The following is a 20,259-nucleotide window of genomic DNA, read 5'->3' as shown; positions in this document are numbered from 1 at the left end:
ACCAGAGGATAGAGAGAAAATGAGGGAGAGAAGCAGTTAAGATGAGGAAAATAGCAAATGAAGGAAAGAGACATAATTGACCTCATAGTTGTAATTCCTCAGAAGAGAAGGAATGGAGGCTGGAAGTGGTGAAAAAATAGAGGGATAGAGAGGATGGATGTGGAGCGAGAGGGGGGAAAGAAATGGACTGTTTGGGAGGACAGTAACGGCCGCTTCCTCATGCAGTCTCAGGAATGCAGGACGGGTGGATCTGAGTGTGTGAGTGTGTGTGTGTTTTCCCGATAGAGCAGACAGGAATCCCTAACCCCCACAGACTCTGGAGCCAGTTATCAGAGACAGAGGGGCCGGGGTGTCCCAACTTTATCTCTCTTTCTCTCCTACTTTCCTCCTCCCTTTTCCCCCACTTCTTTCTTTCACATCCTCCTCCTTCTGCCCTTTTTCTCCATAATTGTGCCAGCAGAAAAAAAGAAAACAAGGAGGATGTGGGGTAAAAGAATGAGAGTGAGCTAGAGGCATGAAGAGGACAAACCTTGAAGTGGGACTGTTTCAAGGTTGTGGTGAATTCTTTTACAAAGCCAAACACAGAATCGAGAGAGACATCAGACTTATCTTTATCCTGTTGCTACAGTGCACTGCCCTCTGGAATACTCGATTCTGATTGGTCAGTCATGTTGTTGTATAATGACACTGTAAACTTTATAAAGAAATTGTATAACTGACTGACGACACAGGCAACCGATTTTCTTTCATAACTGTGCTAGTTTATTCAATCTGTTATCTCTTCTGTCTTACATATTTAATTATGTGTAAAAATAATAATAATTTAAGTGAGGGATAATCAATGGCTAGCTGTGCATTAAACGATTTGAATGCACAATGTGGAGGTGAGGAACCACCCGATGTGCAACGGAGGGTGGTTGCCTCTACAAAGTTATGCCATGGTCATTTGCCAGCATTCACATATTAAAGATGTTAATAATATTTATTTTCGTCAGTTACAACTTGTTAGATGTTACTATGGTTACCAATATTTATAGGAGGCGCATTAATATAGAACGTGATTAAACTGACCTGGAACTCCCTGTGCAGATAAGTAAGCATGTAAATAAAAAGTGGGTAAATGAAAGAGAAGGTCCGGCTATTACTGCCCATGTACAGTTACAGAACCAAAAGACATTATTTATGGATATTTCACTTTTTATTTTTAATATTGTATTAGTTTTGATGTCATTAGCGACATTCACTCATATACAACTATCACCTGTAACCACGGTTACACCGCTAAGTTTAAAACAACCATATTCATCTGCTCTAAAAATAAACTCACGTAATTACCAAACCAAAGTTTCTCCACCACTAACTTTAAAAACCTCAACCACTAGAGGGTCATATATTCCGTACTGCAGTGTTGAAGAAATATTTTTAACTATGTTCTTAACACTAGATCTGCAACCTGTTAAAAAAGATTGCAGTTGAGTAACATACTCAGGGACGTCACTGGACAGATAAGCTGCTTGTGAGAGTGGTCCTCAGCTCCCCCGGCCTGGCTCCAGCCGTGTTTCGGTGGAAAGGGGTGTGTTTGTGTGTGCGCAGCTCCTGCCGTGAGGTCCTGATTGTTTGGAGCCGAGCTGGTGATGAGCCCAGACCCTCCGTACTGATCGCCTCAGGGGAAGGACGGTGACACCTCTCTCACTCTCTCTCACCTCACACAATACATCTGAGAGAGAAAGGTGTGTGGGGGGTGGGGGGCAATCTGCCGGCTTCCTGCCATTTTCTCTGAATAGGGAGCCTTTAACTTCACATCGCTGTCATTATTGAGTGAGCTGGTCCAAAAAATCCACTTCGGTACAAGAGTTGTACTGAATGCTGCTTTTACTGTGTGCCTGAGTTTGAATGTGTGTGTGTGTGTGTGTGTGTGTGTGTGTGTGTGTGTGTGTGTGTGTGTGTGTGTGTGTTGGTGGGCATGAAACAGAAGTCAGGGAACGCTTCTAACGGTATAAAGCTCACGCCCAAAAATACTGCATCACTTCAAGGGCATTCCATCACACACACAACCACACACACACACACACACACACACACACACACACACACACACACACACACACACACACACACACACACACACACACACACACACACACACACACACACACACAGTCGCTGCAGTCCATTATTTGAAAGAAAACAGAAGTGACACATTGAATTGATGGGGCACAATTGGGGACATGGAAGAGATCTGAATCCTCCATGCATTAATACTAACACCACCTTCACACACGCACACATGCATTTATCTAGATATCTACACAAGGACATACTGTAGACTTGTAGACTGTAGACACACCTGTGTTTACATAAAGCAAACTGTAATGACTACAGATCTGTTAGCATTTCCATTAATCTCAGCAGCAATTACTTGGCTGGTGCAGGAAGTACATAATTTGAAATCTGCCATCTTCGTTCATGGGTCCTCAATTCAGTTCAGAATTAAGTTGTAAATGTCATATGGCTAGTAATTCTTTTTTCCTTTTAAACTAGTATACCACAAACTCCTAATCTATAATATAATTAAATATTTATGTTGCTTAAAAAATTATTAAAGCAAATTCATAAAAAGCCATTAAAGTAATAATTGACCCAAAAATTAAAATTCTGTCATTAATTACTCACAGTCATGTCGTTCCAAACCCAAAAAAACAAAAGGACACAAATTAGGACATTTCTGATGAAATCCGAGAGCTTTCTGACCCTCCATAGACAGCAATGTAACTGAAATGTTCAGAGGCCAAAAAAGATAGTAAGGACATCGTTAAAATAGTCCATGTGACATCATTGGCTCAACAGTAAGTTTATGAAGCTACGAGAATATTTTTGTACGCAAAGAAAACAAAAAATATTCTCGTAGCTTCATAAAATCACAGTTGAGCCACTGATGTCCTTGCTACCTCTCTAGGCCTTGAACATGATTCAAGTTGCGTTGTTGTCTATGCAGGCTCAGAAAGCTCTTGAATTCATCAAAAGTATCTTAATTTGTGTTCCGAAGATGAATGAAGGTCTTACAGTTTTGGAATGACATGAGGGCGAATAATTAATGATAGAATTTTCATTTTTGGGTGAACTATACCTAGAGAAACCTTCTTCCTATTTTCATGAGTTTGTTTTGTCTGGTAAACGATACAGAAATTGAAAATGGTACGTATTTAAAAAAAAAAAAGCTTTTTAAAAAAAAGTTTTTCAAAAATGTATGAATCAACTCAAATTCTAATCGTCCTTCTAAAGGAACCTGTTTTTTTTTTCAGTTTTAATAATGACAGTAGTAGTAAAAAGGAAATAATTTAATAATAAAAAACATTATACTGCATAAGAACCATTTAACAGTTAAAGCGCACCCATTTATTTAGGTTGTAGGGACAAATTTGTATGACTAAATATAGTTGTCCCCCCTCCCACACACATATCACACCTGTTTCTACAGCATATATAACACACATATAACACGTCTTGCAACACACATCATCATCTTTAGTGCACATGCAGTGGTACTGTACAGTTCATGTATCAGCCATGGCCCACTTTCACATGCACACATAGGAATTTCCTCTTGCACCTTTAACGCCCTCTCCCCTAAACCTCTCCTTATTTAGGAGAGAGGGAGAGCAGGGTGCAGCCACAGGGAGGAGGTGAGGGGAGGACAATGGGTGGAGGATCGAGAGGAGGTGGAGAGGGTGTGGGGTTGAAGAATGAGTGTGTGTGTGTGAGGAAGGGAGATTTTGCCCTCCCACGCCGGTTCTGTGTGTGTGTGTCTGTGTAGCAGGGCCAATCCGACACACCCAGAGGGCAGCGAACCTCCACATCCTGCCCGGGGCGTCCGTTTGTCCAAACAGCTCACTTCTTCCTCTTCTCTCCTTTCTCTCTCTCTCTATGCTCAAACCGGTCTGACTGGAGGGTAGAGAGCAGAAGAGGGTGGGGGTTTGTCTATAAAGAACAGAAACCCCCCGTAAAACCAGAAGAGGAAGAAAAAGCCGCGGAGTAAAATACAGCAGAAGAAAACAAACAGCAGGGCGTTGTCCTGCCCTGAATGGGGAAGTTTGATGGTTTGGTGGTGTTCTAACCCCTTTACACACTCTCAAACACACACACATGTACCTATTACCCTCTGTGTCCACAGCAGTCTGGCCAGAGCTAATGCACAGTCACAATAAGACCAACAGTAAGGAGATCTGAACCTGTATACAATCAAAGACTTACTCAGAGTGTCTAAATGCAGGACAAACAGAGATATATCCTGTCAGGCCTATAATCATGTCCCAGAACGCTCTCCTCTTTCTCTCCCTGTCTCTCAGTGATCAGTTTTTATGGCAGCTACCAACAACAGTCATCACAGACTGCTGCAAATCTATTGATTGGGGTGCACAATCCTGTTCCTGGAGGGCCAATGTTCTGCAGAGTTTAGCTACAATCTGCCCCAACACACTTTCTACTAATCCTGAAGACCTCGATTGGCCCTCCAGGAGCAGGATTGGACATCATTGGGAAAGTGCATCTCAAGGACACAGAGCAGTGGTTTCCAATCCTATTCCTGGAGATTCCCAAATAGGACACATTTTGGATGTTCCCTTAATAAAAGAAACTCATCAACTTGCTATTAAAGACCCAAGATCTGAAACGGCTGGGTCAGATAAGAAAAGTTTCCAAAATGTCTATTACTGGGAGGTTCCAAGAACGTGGTTTAGAGAAAAACCCTGCAAGGATCATCCGACCAAAAGTTCTGTTTATGTAACACATGGGCATCCAATCCTATTCCTGGAAGGCCACTTTCCAGCAGAGTTTTGCTCAATCACACCTGCCTGAAAGGTTCTACTGATCCTGAAGACCTTTATTAGCTGGTTCAGGTGTGTTTAATTAGTGCTGGTGCTAAACTCTGCTGGAAAGTGTCCCTCCAGATTTAGGATTGGACACACTGTAACGCAATTGGATGACATGAAATGACCAGTGACTTCAAAATGTCCAGGGGTCCAACAGTTCTAGTTATATGGAATCCATTTTATTTTTTCCCCAATTTGCCCAATTTTTTTGTATAAATTTTTATACACTATGTTTTTATGATAAAATAAAATTGTATTAATCAAAAAGCATGTCTAATAAACTGAAATCATGAAACATACAAAACATAAATTTCTACTTCAACAAAAAAATAAAACCATCACATATTCAACCCAAACTCAACCCATCCTATGTTTAACATATGACTTTCTTCTTTCAGGCAAAACCAGTCTGAGTTATATTAAAATTTGTCCTTGTTCTTTCAAGCTTCATAATGGCAGTGGACAGGTGTTTTTTTTAACAGTTCAAAAGAAGTCAAATAAAGTGCATCCATCCATAAAAAAACAAAAAACAAAAAAAACGTGCCTCACACAGCTCCGGGGGGTGAATAAAGCCCTCCTTTAGTTAATCGATGCGTTTTTGTAAGAAAAATATCCAAATATTTATTTTTACAATGTTATCATGAAACATTTTCTCTCACTTCTACTAACTGTCAACAATTTTTGTCCCAAAAATTCTGTCACAGTTAACTGAAGTTAAACTGAACTTTATTTTGACTGGTTGCTGTGAAGACCTTTAGGTTTCTGTTTATATATGATATAATGATTGTTTTTCTCAAAAGAAATGGTAAATGCTCATGAAGTGACCTACTTTTGATTTATTAATCCAAAATTTGGCAAATTCTGCATTGCAGAAATCAAAGGGCCCTATAGTTGTGTTTTCTAAAATCCAACTTGCCATATTCCTTCTCCATTTAAAACTAATCCAGCTCTTTCTACACGCTCAAAGCTGATCTTTGTACATTCTTATCTGTCTAATGCTTCAAGCTTTCTAAATATGCTTCAGTGTCTGTCACAAGTGCAGACAGGCCCTCACCATTAAAAAGGTTAGAAACACAAGCATAACTTTTAAATAATAGCAGGACAATCCCCGTAAAATCCACTGCATCCGGAGATCAGCTTTGATTCTGATCGTGAGTGACGAGAGCGAAGCACATTCCCCCCACCCTATGCATTGTGATTAATGGGATTATCCTCCATTAAACAGCCCACCATGATACTAAGTGGCTTGTCTCTGTTTATCTATTACTTTGCAATAAGCTAGTTGAGCATGGTCTTCCCTCAAACAGGTTAATATAAGGAAATATTTCCCCAAGTGGGTGAGGATTGGTTTTGGACCGAATCCCAACAAGTGATGAAAAAAGTAAACAACAGAACCATGGCTTAGTACCAACTGTGCACATTGAGATTTGGTGATGATGCAGATTATTTGAGTTTTAGGCTACCATATTGTGCCCTGATCCATTTCTACTTTTTTATGTTTTTGGACTTTTTATTTTGAGAGGAAATATAGGAAGCAATGCAGGAGGAGAAAGGGGATGGGGTCAGGAAATGACCATGATTGAAGACTCAAACTCAGGTCACCTGAAGCACTGTGCACTGTAGGCTATGGCTCCTACTGGATCCAATCTACTTTGTACATCAATCAAATGGTCCCCCAAAATAGCACAGAAAAGTAAATGTAAGTGCCTCTGTCATGTGCAAACTTTTGTTTTAATTTTTATTTTTTTTTTTGCTGGCAGGTCATCTTTTCAATGTTGCCCCATGAGACTGGGGAGAAGCCCAGATGGCAGAGATGGGCATTGGGCCACTTTTGTTACTGATACAACACAGGTGTTGGAAGGGGATGATCTGCTATAAAAACTGGAAACTTCTACCATCCCTCCATCTCTGCTGAGTAGCTCGGGCATTCTGCTCCAAGGGCAGGGGGTGCTTACGTTTTGGAAAATGGCATTGCTATCATCGTCATCTTCACTGGCCAAAGCCGAGACACCGTGGTGCGTCCTGGCTTGAGGCACCTCTTGGTTTTAGAGGCCAAAGTGTCTATATATAGTGCATGTGTAAACGATTCTGGGAGGGGTCGGGTACTCAGAGACCAGAGCACTGAAGCAGAAGGGAACTCCACCATGAGGAAGTCTGGATTTTTCTGTCCATGATAAAGTCAAGAGTGTTCACTTTCAAAGAGACAGTGAGACACACAGGGGAGGTGTGGAGGAGTGACAGACATGTCATTTCAAGCAAAGAGAGTGAAAGAGAGACAAGGACAGTGGGAAGAGCCTAAAAACAGTTAGTGAACCTGAAACGTGAACAACAAAAATAAAGGTTAGATAAATTATAAATTGACCAACAGCACCAAATAAAGGAAAAGAGTTTCCTGCTACTTTAAAAAAAAAAAATCTGACTGTGGTAATTGACACAAACAGTAAACTCACATTAGGTGGAAAAAAAACCCAGAATATTCCCTTTCAGAATGAGGCAAATCAGCTGACTTGATGGCCATCTTGGTAACTCCCTGGGACAGCTATTTCTAATTGTTGCAAGTACTAGATGAAAGAAGAAAGATTCCAAAACTTATTTTTAAACATTTGTCAAATCAATCAAATCTGACCACAAAACAGTCCTGAATGTTATCTCTTTAGTACAAATCAGGTATTTACATACAATGTACATTATTTTTGCAACTATTTTCAATGCTGTTCAAATTAATGCACAAAATACAATCAAAGATAGGATTTCGTAACCGAACGGAAAATCTTAATGTCCTACAGATGCTATATTAAGTGTTGTGATTTCTCTCAGTGGTCACACTTTATTTTAAGGTCCAATTCTTGCTATTAGCAAACTATTAACTAGAACTTTTGCCTCAATAAACTCCTAATTTGCTGCTTATTAATAGTTAGTAAGTTATTTGTTAAGTTTAGACTGGTAGGTTTAGCGATTTAGAATATGGTCATGCAGAATATGTGCTATATAAGTACTAATAAACAGCCAATATGTCAATAATAGGCATGCTAATAAGCAAGTAGTTAATAGTGAGAATTGGTCACTATACTAAAGTGTTACCCTTTCACTCCTTTTATCTGTACATAAACTAACCTTTAAAGATTCTATACACTGACCAATTAATACCTAATTATCTGGCCCGGTTCACCTTATTGTAGTTGAAGAGACTTGTTGTAGTAAGGGAGGAACAGAGGGAGCCTGAAGAGAGAGGCGAGAGAATGGCATAGAGCGAGGCAGAACACAAGAACTCTGTCTGACAGTCCGACATGACGCCTTACCCCAGAACAAACAAGCATTCAGCTACATTGAGGGGCAAACCAGAATGCCATGGGGAAGACAGAGGGAGAGAGAAAGAAACAGAGAAATGAGAAAGAAAGAGAGAGAAGATAACTGTGAAGGTCATCTGGTGGGGTGGTGAGTCTCAATCAAAAGAAAATAGGGAGGCACATCGGATGAGGGACAGAGAGGGAGGGAAAAGGAACAGATGAGGGACGGAGTGTGTGATGAAAAAAGTAAAAGTTTAACTTGTGAATTATGAAATCTATTTTGGTTTTAATGGAGAGGAAGGAAATATTAAAGCAGATTATTAAACTGGGAGAAAGCGACTAGGGAGGGGAAAAATCCAGAGGTGTTCAGGGTGGGAGGGTTGAGATCTGTTCACTATGTTTTAAATATTAAAACTATTTCAGGTTTAATGAGGTGTAAATACTATGGGGAGAGTGGTAAGAGGATGGGGGTTAAAGGGGCCTCACTCTCATTATTTCAAGCGCACACCTTTTGACTATAGAGACCCAGAGAGAGAGAAGTGAAAGCAAGTGTAAAAACAGTGAGATAGAGCTGATGAGCTAGGAAAGACACAGGGCGGAGAGAAGGAGGACAACACAATCGGAAGGACATTACGTGAATAATAAACGAATAAACAAAATACTGAGTGACTGAGTGAATCAGTCAGTTAGTCAGTGAATGAATGAATGAATGAATTACTGAATTAATGAATGAAAGAAAGATTGAGTAAATGAAAGAGTGAGTGAATAATGAATGGAGGGAGCATGAATGGATGAACAAGTGAGTGAGCGAGTAAGATAGAGAAAATGAGGATGAATTATGGTCATTAAGTGAACAAATGAATGAAGGAAGGAAGGAGGGAAGAAAGGAAGGAAGGAATACGTGAGTGAATGAATGAATGAATGATACAGTGAATTAATCAGTAAGCCAGAGAGTGAGTGAATAAATGAATCAGGAAGAATGAATAAATGAATCAGCAAGAGAACAAATGAAGGAGGCATGAGTGAATGAGTCAGTGAGTGAATAAATACATTTGTGAATGAATGAAAGAGTAAGGGAGCAAATTAATGAGTAAGCCAGTGAGTGAGTGATCAAATGAGTCGGAAAGAATGAATGAGTTAAAGAGTGAATAAAAAAATTAGTGACTGAATAAATTTGTGAGTGAGTGAATGACTGAATGAATGCGTCAGAATGGATGAATGAGTGAGTCAGTGAATTAATAAATTTGTGAGTGACTGAGTGAAAGACGAATGAACAGGTCAAAATGAATGAGTGAGTGAATGAGTGAATGAATGAATGAGTCAGTAAGAGAATGAATAAATCAGTTAGTGAGAGAATAAATAAATGAATTATTTGGAGTTAGTAAAGGACTGATTGAGCAGTGAAGGCATGAATAAGTGAATGAATTAATGAATGAGCGAGTGTTTGTAGAACAGTGGGTGAGAGGCCAAAGGTTAAACTCTCAGAGGAGAGAAAATAGATGTGATGTGTTGAGGTTGAGCTGAAGTTCATTTGTATGTGTGTTTGCTAAAATGAACCGGATTAGATTAGATGAGCTCTGCTGTGAACGTCAACCCCTCACTGAGACAAGTGCAAAGTTACGCCATAGACTGGTCTATTAAACACACAACACTTGCTAAATATTTCAACACTGTTTATACATGTCAGGCGCTTCACTATCATCTGTGTGCATGTGTGTGTGTGTGTTTGTTTTTCTTCACATACACACTCTGAAATCACATACAAGCACTCAGTCGCCACATATACATTTCTGCATCTGTACACAAATAAATACAGATACCTAAGAAAGCACACAGTTCCCTTTTAATAACAATTTTAAAACAGAATAACACGTCAACAGCACAACAACCCATATGCATGGGTGAATGATCTAAATGTGGGATTTTTGTCTTGTCTTGTGCTGTGGAAAGGGGAAGGCCACAATGATCTTCTTATTTTCCTAGTCTCTTTCTGATCAAGCGATAGCTGTGCTCTTGAACAGATAATCTAAAATAAAATATCAGTGACCATTTCCTGACCAGGTTAAAAAAATCCCCCTGATGACAGCGTGAAGTTCACAGCCACAGCCAACCACAGAAACCCCCTCTTCATCAGGGAGTAAACCTAAAACACAAACAACACTCAAACTAACAAGCCACTTTCACACACAGATACCATGGCATCGCATCAGAGATGCTGGGTAAATTTCCTTTTGAAATGTCACTCTTTGGTGGTAATTTTCTGACCTAACAAACGAGTGTCAATGCTAATGCTAATGCTAACTGTAGGGGCCTCTAGCATGGCTGTAGAAAAAATACTGATAAAATAACTAGTGTTGTTTTAAGGGTCTATGAAACATGGAGCTGTGACTCAGGTCTGTATTACAGACATTGTGGGTTTGTTTGTAAGCGAAGAGTGTGGCTGCTTGCTCAAAAGAGGTCTGGCTTTAGGAAGAGCACTGAGCTTCTACATTCAAATGTACACACACTCCTGATGATGAGTAATGCAATCATAGCACATGTAAATGGGTGGGGACACACTGATATAGCTACTTTTAAAAACAACAAAAAAGTGTAGGATGATGGGAAGAAAGATGAGCACTATATGACAACAAATGAACAAACACAGGCATTGTTGATAGCAGTGCTGCTTCTCTCACAAACGTTGCTGTAGGTTGATTAAATATACTTTACACATGAAAAAAAATAAATCTATCTACTCATACTTTATTTCATGCTCCATTTACAACCTGGTCTCAAGAGAAAACATGACTATTTTACATTTTGTATGAATTTATACGATGTGATTTTTACGGAAAACTACGACATAAGCAGATCATATGAAAGCTTACACATTAATTCGTACAAGTTTATACAAATACGCCACCAATTTGCCAATATGTAAAATAGTTGTAAATTGCCATGAGAGTGTGTTCCACTTGAGTCCACTTAATTCACAAAGCAATATATAAGACAATACAAGCATGTTGCATTCTTAGTGTTGCCACAAGGGGGGCACTATTAGCAGATATGAGCGTAAACTCTTCTTCTATGGTCACCTTTATCTTTCAAATCAACAACTGTCAGAGAAAATGTGTGAAGAGACTTTTCTATTGTACTAGCTATACTAACTTGCTAGCTATGTAAATAACAAAACATAAATTTTTATGCCACAGACAACTGAGGGTAACTCTACTGCCCCCTTGTTCCCGCCACAGTAATACAAGAACATTATAAAACAGCATTGTATATTTGTACATTGCTAATGTATGCTTCTAATGTGCTGGCTAAACATTGGCATCACTCTTTGCGCACTTGCATCAAATATGTTTCTAGTACACCTAAGTTATCTAAAATATTATCTAATGATTTCACAAAAAACTTGAATGGAATCACAAAATGTAATTTTCTGTACAACGTGGAATGTTTTGGAATTTGGGAAAATACTGATGAATAAACCAATAGTAGGGCTGTATACTTAATCAAATCACAACATGGAATAGTGTCCAGCAAAAATGCATTGAAAATAAATGTAAATAAATATAATCCAGAAAACACGTAATTTGGGAAAAACTACTTTAACCTTAGCAAAATGCAACAAACAAAAACGTAAACCATTTAAACCATACTGACTGTAATATTGTGATGTTTCCCCAAAGTTTGGGAATCTGTATTCCAGGACACATGCCCATTATAACGTCTGCATATTCTGCAACCAGTTTCAACACCTGCAAACATCTGCTAAACATCCAGTGTGACTTCACATCCCCTCTCTAGAACTGTGATGGCTTGATGCCTCATGTTTGTCAGTGGTCAGTAAGACACTCTGAAAGGGAATGTCCATTTAACAGGGGCCTGAGCAAGGGCACGGTGAAACTTAAGGACATGTGCAAAGAATAACTGGTATGCAAACAGTCCCTATAGCATGATCTGACTCTTATCTTATAACATGCATGAAGAAAACCGTATCAATAAGGTGATTAGGATAATATTGTAGGAGACAAGAAAAGCAGCCAGAAGCTTTAGACAGTAGCCTGACTGTCTTCTTGGTCTTGGCTGCCTAATCATGTTAAAAACCATATCCTCTCTCTCTCTCTCACACACACACACACACACACACACACACACACACACTTCACAAAGTGCAGGTTGAGAAATATCCTGTTGCTCGCCAGAACGTCATACCAGAAGCATGGTAATTTAGATATACAGTTCTATAAACATGCCAACCACCAATTACAAGCTTCTTAAAACCATTAGTCTGTGCACAATGCATCTTGGACATCAGCATCCTGAGATCCCATTTACTGCTGTCAGCAAACGGCACCCTTAACCGTGCAAACCATTACTCCTGCAACTAGACACTTCCTGTGCCCTTTAACCAAATCTGAGAAAACTCTAGCTGCTGACTGGACCTTAGCATGGACAGAAATCACTTATGAGGAAATTTATAGAGTCCCTCTAATTACTAAAGCTGTCATGTTGTTTAAATGAGATTTAAACATGTTCATGTTACATATAACTGGTGGGTGATAAAATACACTCACACACACACACACACACAAAAATAATCCTTGTTTTTTTAAACAAAGCAAACCATCCTGGCCACAGTAGCTGCTCGCATAGGTTTTGGACAAACCTGTCTGCCTCAACTCCTCAAGAATCCACCAATTCAGTAGGAAAATTACAGCCGAATCCAAAACCCAAAGCAGGGCATGAGGGCTTTCACAACATGCCATCTTTCTCTCACCCTGATCCAACTCGTCCAAGCCTGAGCCTGTTTTGTGTACCAAGCAATATTCTCATCTTCACTGAGCATCGGCCCATATTATCAAATGACATCCAAAGCAATTTGCCGTTTTGTAAGTCCTCTGTTCCTTAGCGGACTGAGATTTACACACGGTTAATGATTTTAGATTTGAAAATGTTTCGATTCCATTTAGAACGAAATTAAATTGACCTCAAAAGCTTGACTAGCATATTAGTTTGGCTTATAGGGGCCAGTGCGTGAGGAATATAAATGTGTACTATTTGTGTCGCACACAAAGGAACGGGTGTGACTTTTGTAAGCATGTGTGTACGCAGTACAGTGAGCCAGTGTGTACTTAGATGTGTGGAGTCTTGCACTTGATATTTGATCTGTGGGGTTGGGTCAGTGAGTGCAGTTATTTCTGTTGGAGCCGCAGGTAGCAGGGCTGGCAAACAGAGAGGATGAGAGAGTGCCTCAAGAGTTAAGTAGGTAAACTCACGCTAAGCTGATGCAGATCTCCGTGTATTCCCCTCCCTCTCTCCTTCACTTTATCCCTTCTTCTCCACACTTTAGAAGACCTTGGGGCACCCCCCGTCCCAACACTCTCGCACACACACATACAATTTAATCCTCATACCGCCACCAAGGTCAATTCAATTATCCTGTTTTCTTAAAGTGTGTGTGTGTGCCCATTTCAGAGTCGGCCTGCACAAATTCACCAGAGATTAGAGCTGCCACACTTTTAATGATCTACATACCTATAAGCAACAGTATCCGAGACAGGTAGGGCCTCATCCCCGCTTGCTGGTGTGATCTGTTCGGATTTTGTTTTTAGGTTGATGAGGCTGCCTCGCGTCCCATGTGTCTTTCCGATGTTAATGAGGAAATGAGTTTTTTTCAACCCCAAATTCCCCACCTCAATCTGTAGTTTGTCATGCTGCTATACTATTAGTGCTACAACAATAATTTTCAACTTCATCAGAGTTCTATTTCTATCTGGGTTCAAATTATACAATCAAACACGGTGGCAAAGTATTACAGAAGACCTGACTCTCACGGGATCCACGAGGCAGTGCTCGCAACAATGAGAAACAAACTTTGTGGCTGTTAAAAAGTCTGGTCCACATAGTATGAACAAGTGTAGTACGAATGTAATCCGGACACTCTACATCCAACACCTACGACGTCAGCTGTATCGCTACACTGCCATTCACAACTCCTCTCCTGAAGCCTCATGGGATAGGAAAGTGTTCATTGGATGTGTACTGTTTCATGAATACCAGGATACAGAAATACTACTTATTTCATGAACTTTGCACCTACTATTTCAAGGAGGGGCAACTCCGGTCCTGGAGGGACTCTGTCCTACAGAGTTTAGCTCCATTCTTAATCAAGAACACTTAATTTTCTAGTAATCATGAAGGCTTTGGTTAGATATTTTAGCTATGTTCAATTCAATAAAGTCTGCAGGACAGAGTCCCTCCATAACCAGAGTTGCCCATCCCTGTAATATATAGTAGGCATATTCAGTCTCTTCTGCAAGACCAAACATTCTCTGATGAAAGGTCAACAATCGGCTTGATGATGTTTTCACAATGTGATATCATGACAGCAATAAAGGAAGCAATAAAGCAAACAGTACACAGTAATCCTACCTGGAATGTCCTGGTTGCCGTAGCTCCAGCCTGGATTGGAGAGCATGGATGGCAGCGGCGACGCTGTCCGACTGTCCCCTTCATTCTGTTGGGTTATGTGCCTGACCGTGTCCTTGTTTTTCCGGTTCTTCCTGCGGCCTGAGCCAGGGGGTTGCCAGCCCCCCTCTCCTCGTCCACCTTGCTCCCCAGGTGTGCCTTGTGCCCCTCGACCAGCCCCATCTTGCAGATTGGAGGGGGAGACCTGCTCCTCTTTGACCTGGACAGAACGGTAATCAGCAGGCCACAAGGGCTGCAAACAAGCATCCTCCTGGCTCTCATGGCTTTTGGGTTCCTGGTCTTCTTTGCCGTAGTTGCTACCACCTTCATGGCAGCTAGCGATGGCTGAGTCTCCAGATGAGTTTGCCGGGCTGGTGCGTCTGGCCAACCACGGCGAGGAACTGCGGGCCGAGATCATGGACGCCAGTGCTTCCGAGGCTCCACCCACACCGGGCCCAGCCCCGCCTCCCATAGAGCTCACCACATTGCCCATCTCAATATCCGCAAGTTCGTCTGCAAGCTCGGAGCGAATGCTGATGTCTAGCGCTGCCTTGATGAAGCCGTGACACGCTTGCACTATGTCGGTCATCTGCAGGTAGCTGGCGGCCGACATCACTTCGATCACATTCTTGCTTGTGAGCGCCAAGTGGGCGGAGTACATGAAGTCAAGGATGGTCTTGAAGCCTTGGGCTGTGACGATGTCCAGGTGCGTGATGGTGGCCTGCTGCTCTGAACCCTTCTTCACCTGGCAGTAAAGCGTCTTGAAGTAGCGGCTGCTGCCCAGCAACACATTCTTGTGCGCTTTGAAGATCTTGCCCTCCACGATCACACACACGTCGCACAGGATACCATGCTGCCGCTGTTCGTTCAGCTCCCGCAGGAGCTGCCGGTAGTGCGACGCGATCTCCATATCTTCCTTCCGGTTATTCATTGGACTAACGGGTGGCTGCTTCTCCTGAATAGATTCTAGAGGAGGACAACATACAATACAAAAACCCTGGTTAGTACAGTTGTAGTAGATGCAAGAAACAGACCACAAGTTTTTGCATAAAGAGACAATAGCAATGTCTGGAATGAAATACTACTGTAGCTCACACTAATAGTAGGCTACTGTGAAACAGTTGGCATTATTTAACAAAAAACATTTTAAAAAGTAGTATGCCACACTGTTGTCATACATTAAGTATGACCACATTAAGTTCCATGTGAGTGCCTTCCAGATATTATTATCAATAAAAACTGTTATTTTGCATTTTGCAATTTAAAATGTGCTGCAAAAGTTAAGCTTAACAGAACATTATTTTCAGCATAAAGTTGATTACCAGAGAAAGTCATTTTGACTTAAAGCAGAAATACATACAGTAACTTGTAATGGAAGTTCCAGTCTCTGGAGGGTTTAAGGGACAAAATATGAAGGTCTTATTTTTGTTAAGGCAATTACAATCAATAATAATAAAAAATAATAATATTTGAGGTGTACCGTTGTTTAAATTGGACCATGTTTAAATTATTTTATGCTGTAATCAACATTATACAGCAAATTCTGTTTTGATTGAGCTTGTATTGATTGATCCTAGAATGTTCCCTTATTTTTGCTGATCCAATCAAATAACAAGACAATAAAAAAGAGATGATAAATAACTGTCAAATTAAATGCATCACATTGTGGGAGGGATACAGTACTGTGCAAAGTGTGCTCTGTTGTTTGTCGCACATTTTTCAATCCTGGTATACTATAAATATAGGCAATTCACATACTATGCACAGTTTACAAACTACATACTGCAGAAATATAACAATGATGGTATTATGTCAATCCAAACACAGCCAACAACTGAACAGGAGGCTCAGATTAATACAGTAAATGTAAATCATCCTGTCTGGACACAATGATTAAAATCATCTTAAAGCAACAAATACAATACCATGTATACACACAAATATACTTTACAGTTTTAATTAGGTTTTTATTGCATTGCAATAATGAGAATGGGATTCCTTTATTTGCATTACTGAAGGCTACTGAGAATTGTAAGTTAATGTGCTTAACTGTCATGAAAATAATATCATGATGCAATTTCAGTCCTAAAATGGGCTTTTTTAAATTGTTTTTTAATTTTATTTTTAATTTTGGGGTGAAATGCAACCCAGTTAATATTTGACAGTTTTTGTGAGATTTACCCCATGCTTCCCCCCTCCTCCCAGCTGAGTGTGTCTTGTGTTTCTCTCTCTCCTCTGTGCACATTCAAGAACAATACATTGCCTCATCTAGCTCTCCTCCCCCATCTCTCTATCTTAATGATTATAGCAGAGATGCTCAGGTGTTCACTGTTCAACCCTTTAATCTCTATGTTTTTTCTCTGTTCGTTTTATTAGCTGCCAAATAAAATCACCCAGTGAGTGTGTAAAGCACTTTAACACAATCATCGTCTCTCCTCTTCTCACTTTTCTCTCTTTTGTTACTAAATTGTTTCATTTAATTACCATTTTGTGAGTTAGTTGAATAATAAAGTGGAAAATGGAGCTGCCAAACAGATAATTCTTTTTTTTTTTTTTTTTGCGAGGAAAGGTGATGGCTGTAGCCCAGCAGACAATCAGCCTCAAGCCATCAGAGCTGGCCAATGCATGTCACCTGCTTCAGAATGGCATTTTAGTGACATTTAGTGCTTAAATGACTTTTCACAGAGATAGAAGACCTCAGTAATAACAACTCAAAGCTATGGTCAATTTCTTCTGTTAGGGTTTGTGCTGGTAGGCGTCTTTTATGAAGTTAGGTTTTCCGTGATGAGTGAGAATTTCTACATTTTGATGCTGCGCTCCATGAAAATGCAATTCTTCACTTGATTTAATATCAATCTTAAGACTCTTCAAAATGCATAAGAGGTTACCAGCAATGTCAGGGATTGTTAATAGTCACACTACTTAAACAATTTAAAGTTGTTTTTCACACAAAATTGAAAACCTTAAAATTAAGCATCTAGTTCCTGATTGTGAGGCCCAAGTGCAATCTGTGCCTGCAGGTTTCCACAGAATTGTGTTTTTTGTTTATTAAATATTTGGGACAATTTGATTATGATGTTGGCTATCATAACAGTCAAATAGTGCATTTTCATTTTAAAACGAAAACGATCCTCGTCTACACTGGTGTTTTCACTGCGTTTCAGAAACGATCTTCGTCTACACTACACAACGCAAAACGCATGTTCCACCATTCATGCAGGTACAACCATAGATATGTATCGGTAGATTCCCTTTTATTTAGATGGTGGACGCATCTACATGCTTGGAGCAATCGAATGAGGCATCTACCTATACATATCTATGGGTAAAACAATAAGCATGATGTTATTATTTACACAGTCATCAAGGATACGCAGTGCGAATGTGGGCAGCCATGCCATCATTTTCATAAGTCTCTGTTTTGGTCTGTTTACACTGAAATGCAAAACTAAAACAGGGTCTGCAGCGTTTTCAAAAGTCTCCGTTTTCTAAGGTGGAAAACGCCGGAGTAGTGTAAACGATAGGCGCGTAACCATAACCAAAGTTTTGCTTTTGAAAATGCACTTGTGTAAACTGGGCCTCAGCTCCATTTAACCATTTTTATTTTTTACAATCTATTTCACACAATTTGACAGATTTCCCCACAAAGTACTGCAAAAAATCTGCAGATTCCTGGGCCTTTAAGGGGTTAAAAGGGTTGGGAATAAATTGGAAGAAAAACTATATTAAAAAAAAACTATATATATATATAATTTTACAATTATTCTCATAGTTATTTTGTTATAAATATTTGTTATTAAAGCAACAATAGCAAGAGTGCATAATAGCCGTAGCCTGCAATGTGTCTAAGTCACTGTTACCAATTAAAAAAAAAAAATCACATATTCAAACTAGCAACGACTGAGTTCAATACAGAAAAATGTAATATTGAGCAACTTACATTTTAGACACTATATTATATGTTACTTTGTTTTTTCTTTACAATCAGCTGAGTAAATGATTCAGTGACTCATACTGTACATGAAGGCAGCAACTTGTTTTGTTCCTGAATGGATCAGTGGTTTTGATTGATTTGGTTGAGTAAATGATTCAGTGACTTACTCATCAAGACTTGTTGCAACCTACTAGCATATCGATGTAAGTGAATGGGTGCCATCAAAATGAGAGTCCAAATAGACCTCCTTGATGGATTTGTTTCTTACAAACATGCAACTTTTCACTTCATGAGATGTTAAATGATGGACTGGAGTGGTGTGGATTATTGTGATGTTTTAATCAGTTGTTTTTTTACTCTCATTCTAATGGCACCCATTCACTGCAGAGGATCCACTGATGAGCAAGTGATGTAATGCTACATTACTCCATATGTGTTCTGATAAAGAAACAAACTCATATACATCTTGGAGGGTCTGAGGGTGAGTAAATGTTCAGCAAATGTTAACTATTTCTTTAATGGTCATAAAAAATGCTTTAAAATTCTTTACGAAAAATTTAATTTCTTGTTTTGCTTTTCCTTTAGATTTTAGCATAAAAATTATCTAGTCTTTGTAAGGTTCTCCCATAGACCAATTCATGAGTAGATGAACTAAGATCTCTCACTAACCATGATTTCACTGACACTCACTCAGACGCAACTTCTTTCATGCACATGCACCTACATATTCACACATACACACACACAGATATCCCCAATAGTCTAGACTTCCCCACTAGCATCCTCTATGAGCAGCACAGAAGCCGTCCCGGTTGGGGCTAAATCGCAGGGACGTGGAGTGTTACCAAATGGGGCCATGATTTGTTTTGTGAGCGTTCAGGCTGTCAGTTCGCATCGGCCCGACCACAGCGTGACAGCTCCCGTTCACTATAGTGACAGCAGCGTTTGCTGCGGGGCCGGCACACTTCAGGTCATGTTTAGGAAAGTTCCTCTAAACCTGATGGCTTGTAAGATCAAATCAATCCTCTGCCTCTCCCATGTCCACTTGTACAAATACACCTTACTTGGAAGACTGAAAGAAGAAGAAACTGACATTGACAAGTGACTTTTTTTTTTCTTTTTAATAGTTTTAAGTTAGCCTCCAACTGCTTCGCTTGAGGCTTTTTGATTTGATTGCCTGTAATGCAGTCATTCAATTTATTCTAACGAACAAAAACTGAACAATGTTAGTGATTTAAAGGGATAGTTCACCTAAAATGATGCACTTTTACTCACACAAAGCTATCGTATGGCTTCAGAAGACTACTTAGAATATGAGTCATATAAACCAATTTTTGATACTTTTATGGTGCTTTTTGTCCTTTCTATTAATATTTCCTTTTGTGTTCCACTTAAGAAAGAAAATTCAAGCTTTTTTGGAACAACATACCCTCTCAGAAAAAAAGGTCCAAAAACTGACATGGGTTGGAACCTTTTCAAATATCTTTGTACCTTGTAAAGGATGCATATTACTACCTTGAAGGTACATATCAGCACCTAAATGGTAACATCGATCTTAGCACGTAAACACTGCAATTTAGCACCTTTTGAAAGGATACCTCCCTAGTGGCTTTTGTATCTTTTTTTCTGAGAGTGTAAATGTGACAGAATTTTTGTATGGACTATCCCTTTAACATCAGAGAATCTTTTCATCTATTCCCTTTTAACCCCT

General features: G+C 39.7%; 1 protein-coding gene across 3 annotated transcripts in view; it reads right to left on the bottom strand.

Annotated features, from left to right (window-relative positions):
• zbtb46 (zinc finger and BTB domain containing 46) overlaps window positions 1-20,259 on the bottom strand; it is a 79,566-nt gene that overhangs the window by 39,729 nt on the left and 19,578 nt on the right. For all 3 annotated transcript variants that reach the window (XM_042751038.1, XM_042751040.1, XM_042751039.1), the window contains exon 2: window positions 14,579-15,580. In XM_042751038.1, the coding sequence (XP_042606972.1) occupies window positions 14,579-15,545 (967 nt within the window). In that variant the 5' untranslated portion in view covers window positions 15,546-15,580. The remainder of the gene's footprint in view (window positions 1-14,578; window positions 15,581-20,259) is intronic.

Source organism: Cyprinus carpio, chromosome B23 (genome assembly GCF_018340385.1).
Source record: "Cyprinus carpio isolate SPL01 chromosome B23, ASM1834038v1, whole genome shotgun sequence".
Taxonomy (NCBI): Eukaryota; Metazoa; Chordata; class Actinopteri; order Cypriniformes; family Cyprinidae; genus Cyprinus; species Cyprinus carpio.
This window is presented reverse-complemented; position numbering and strand designations above follow the sequence as displayed.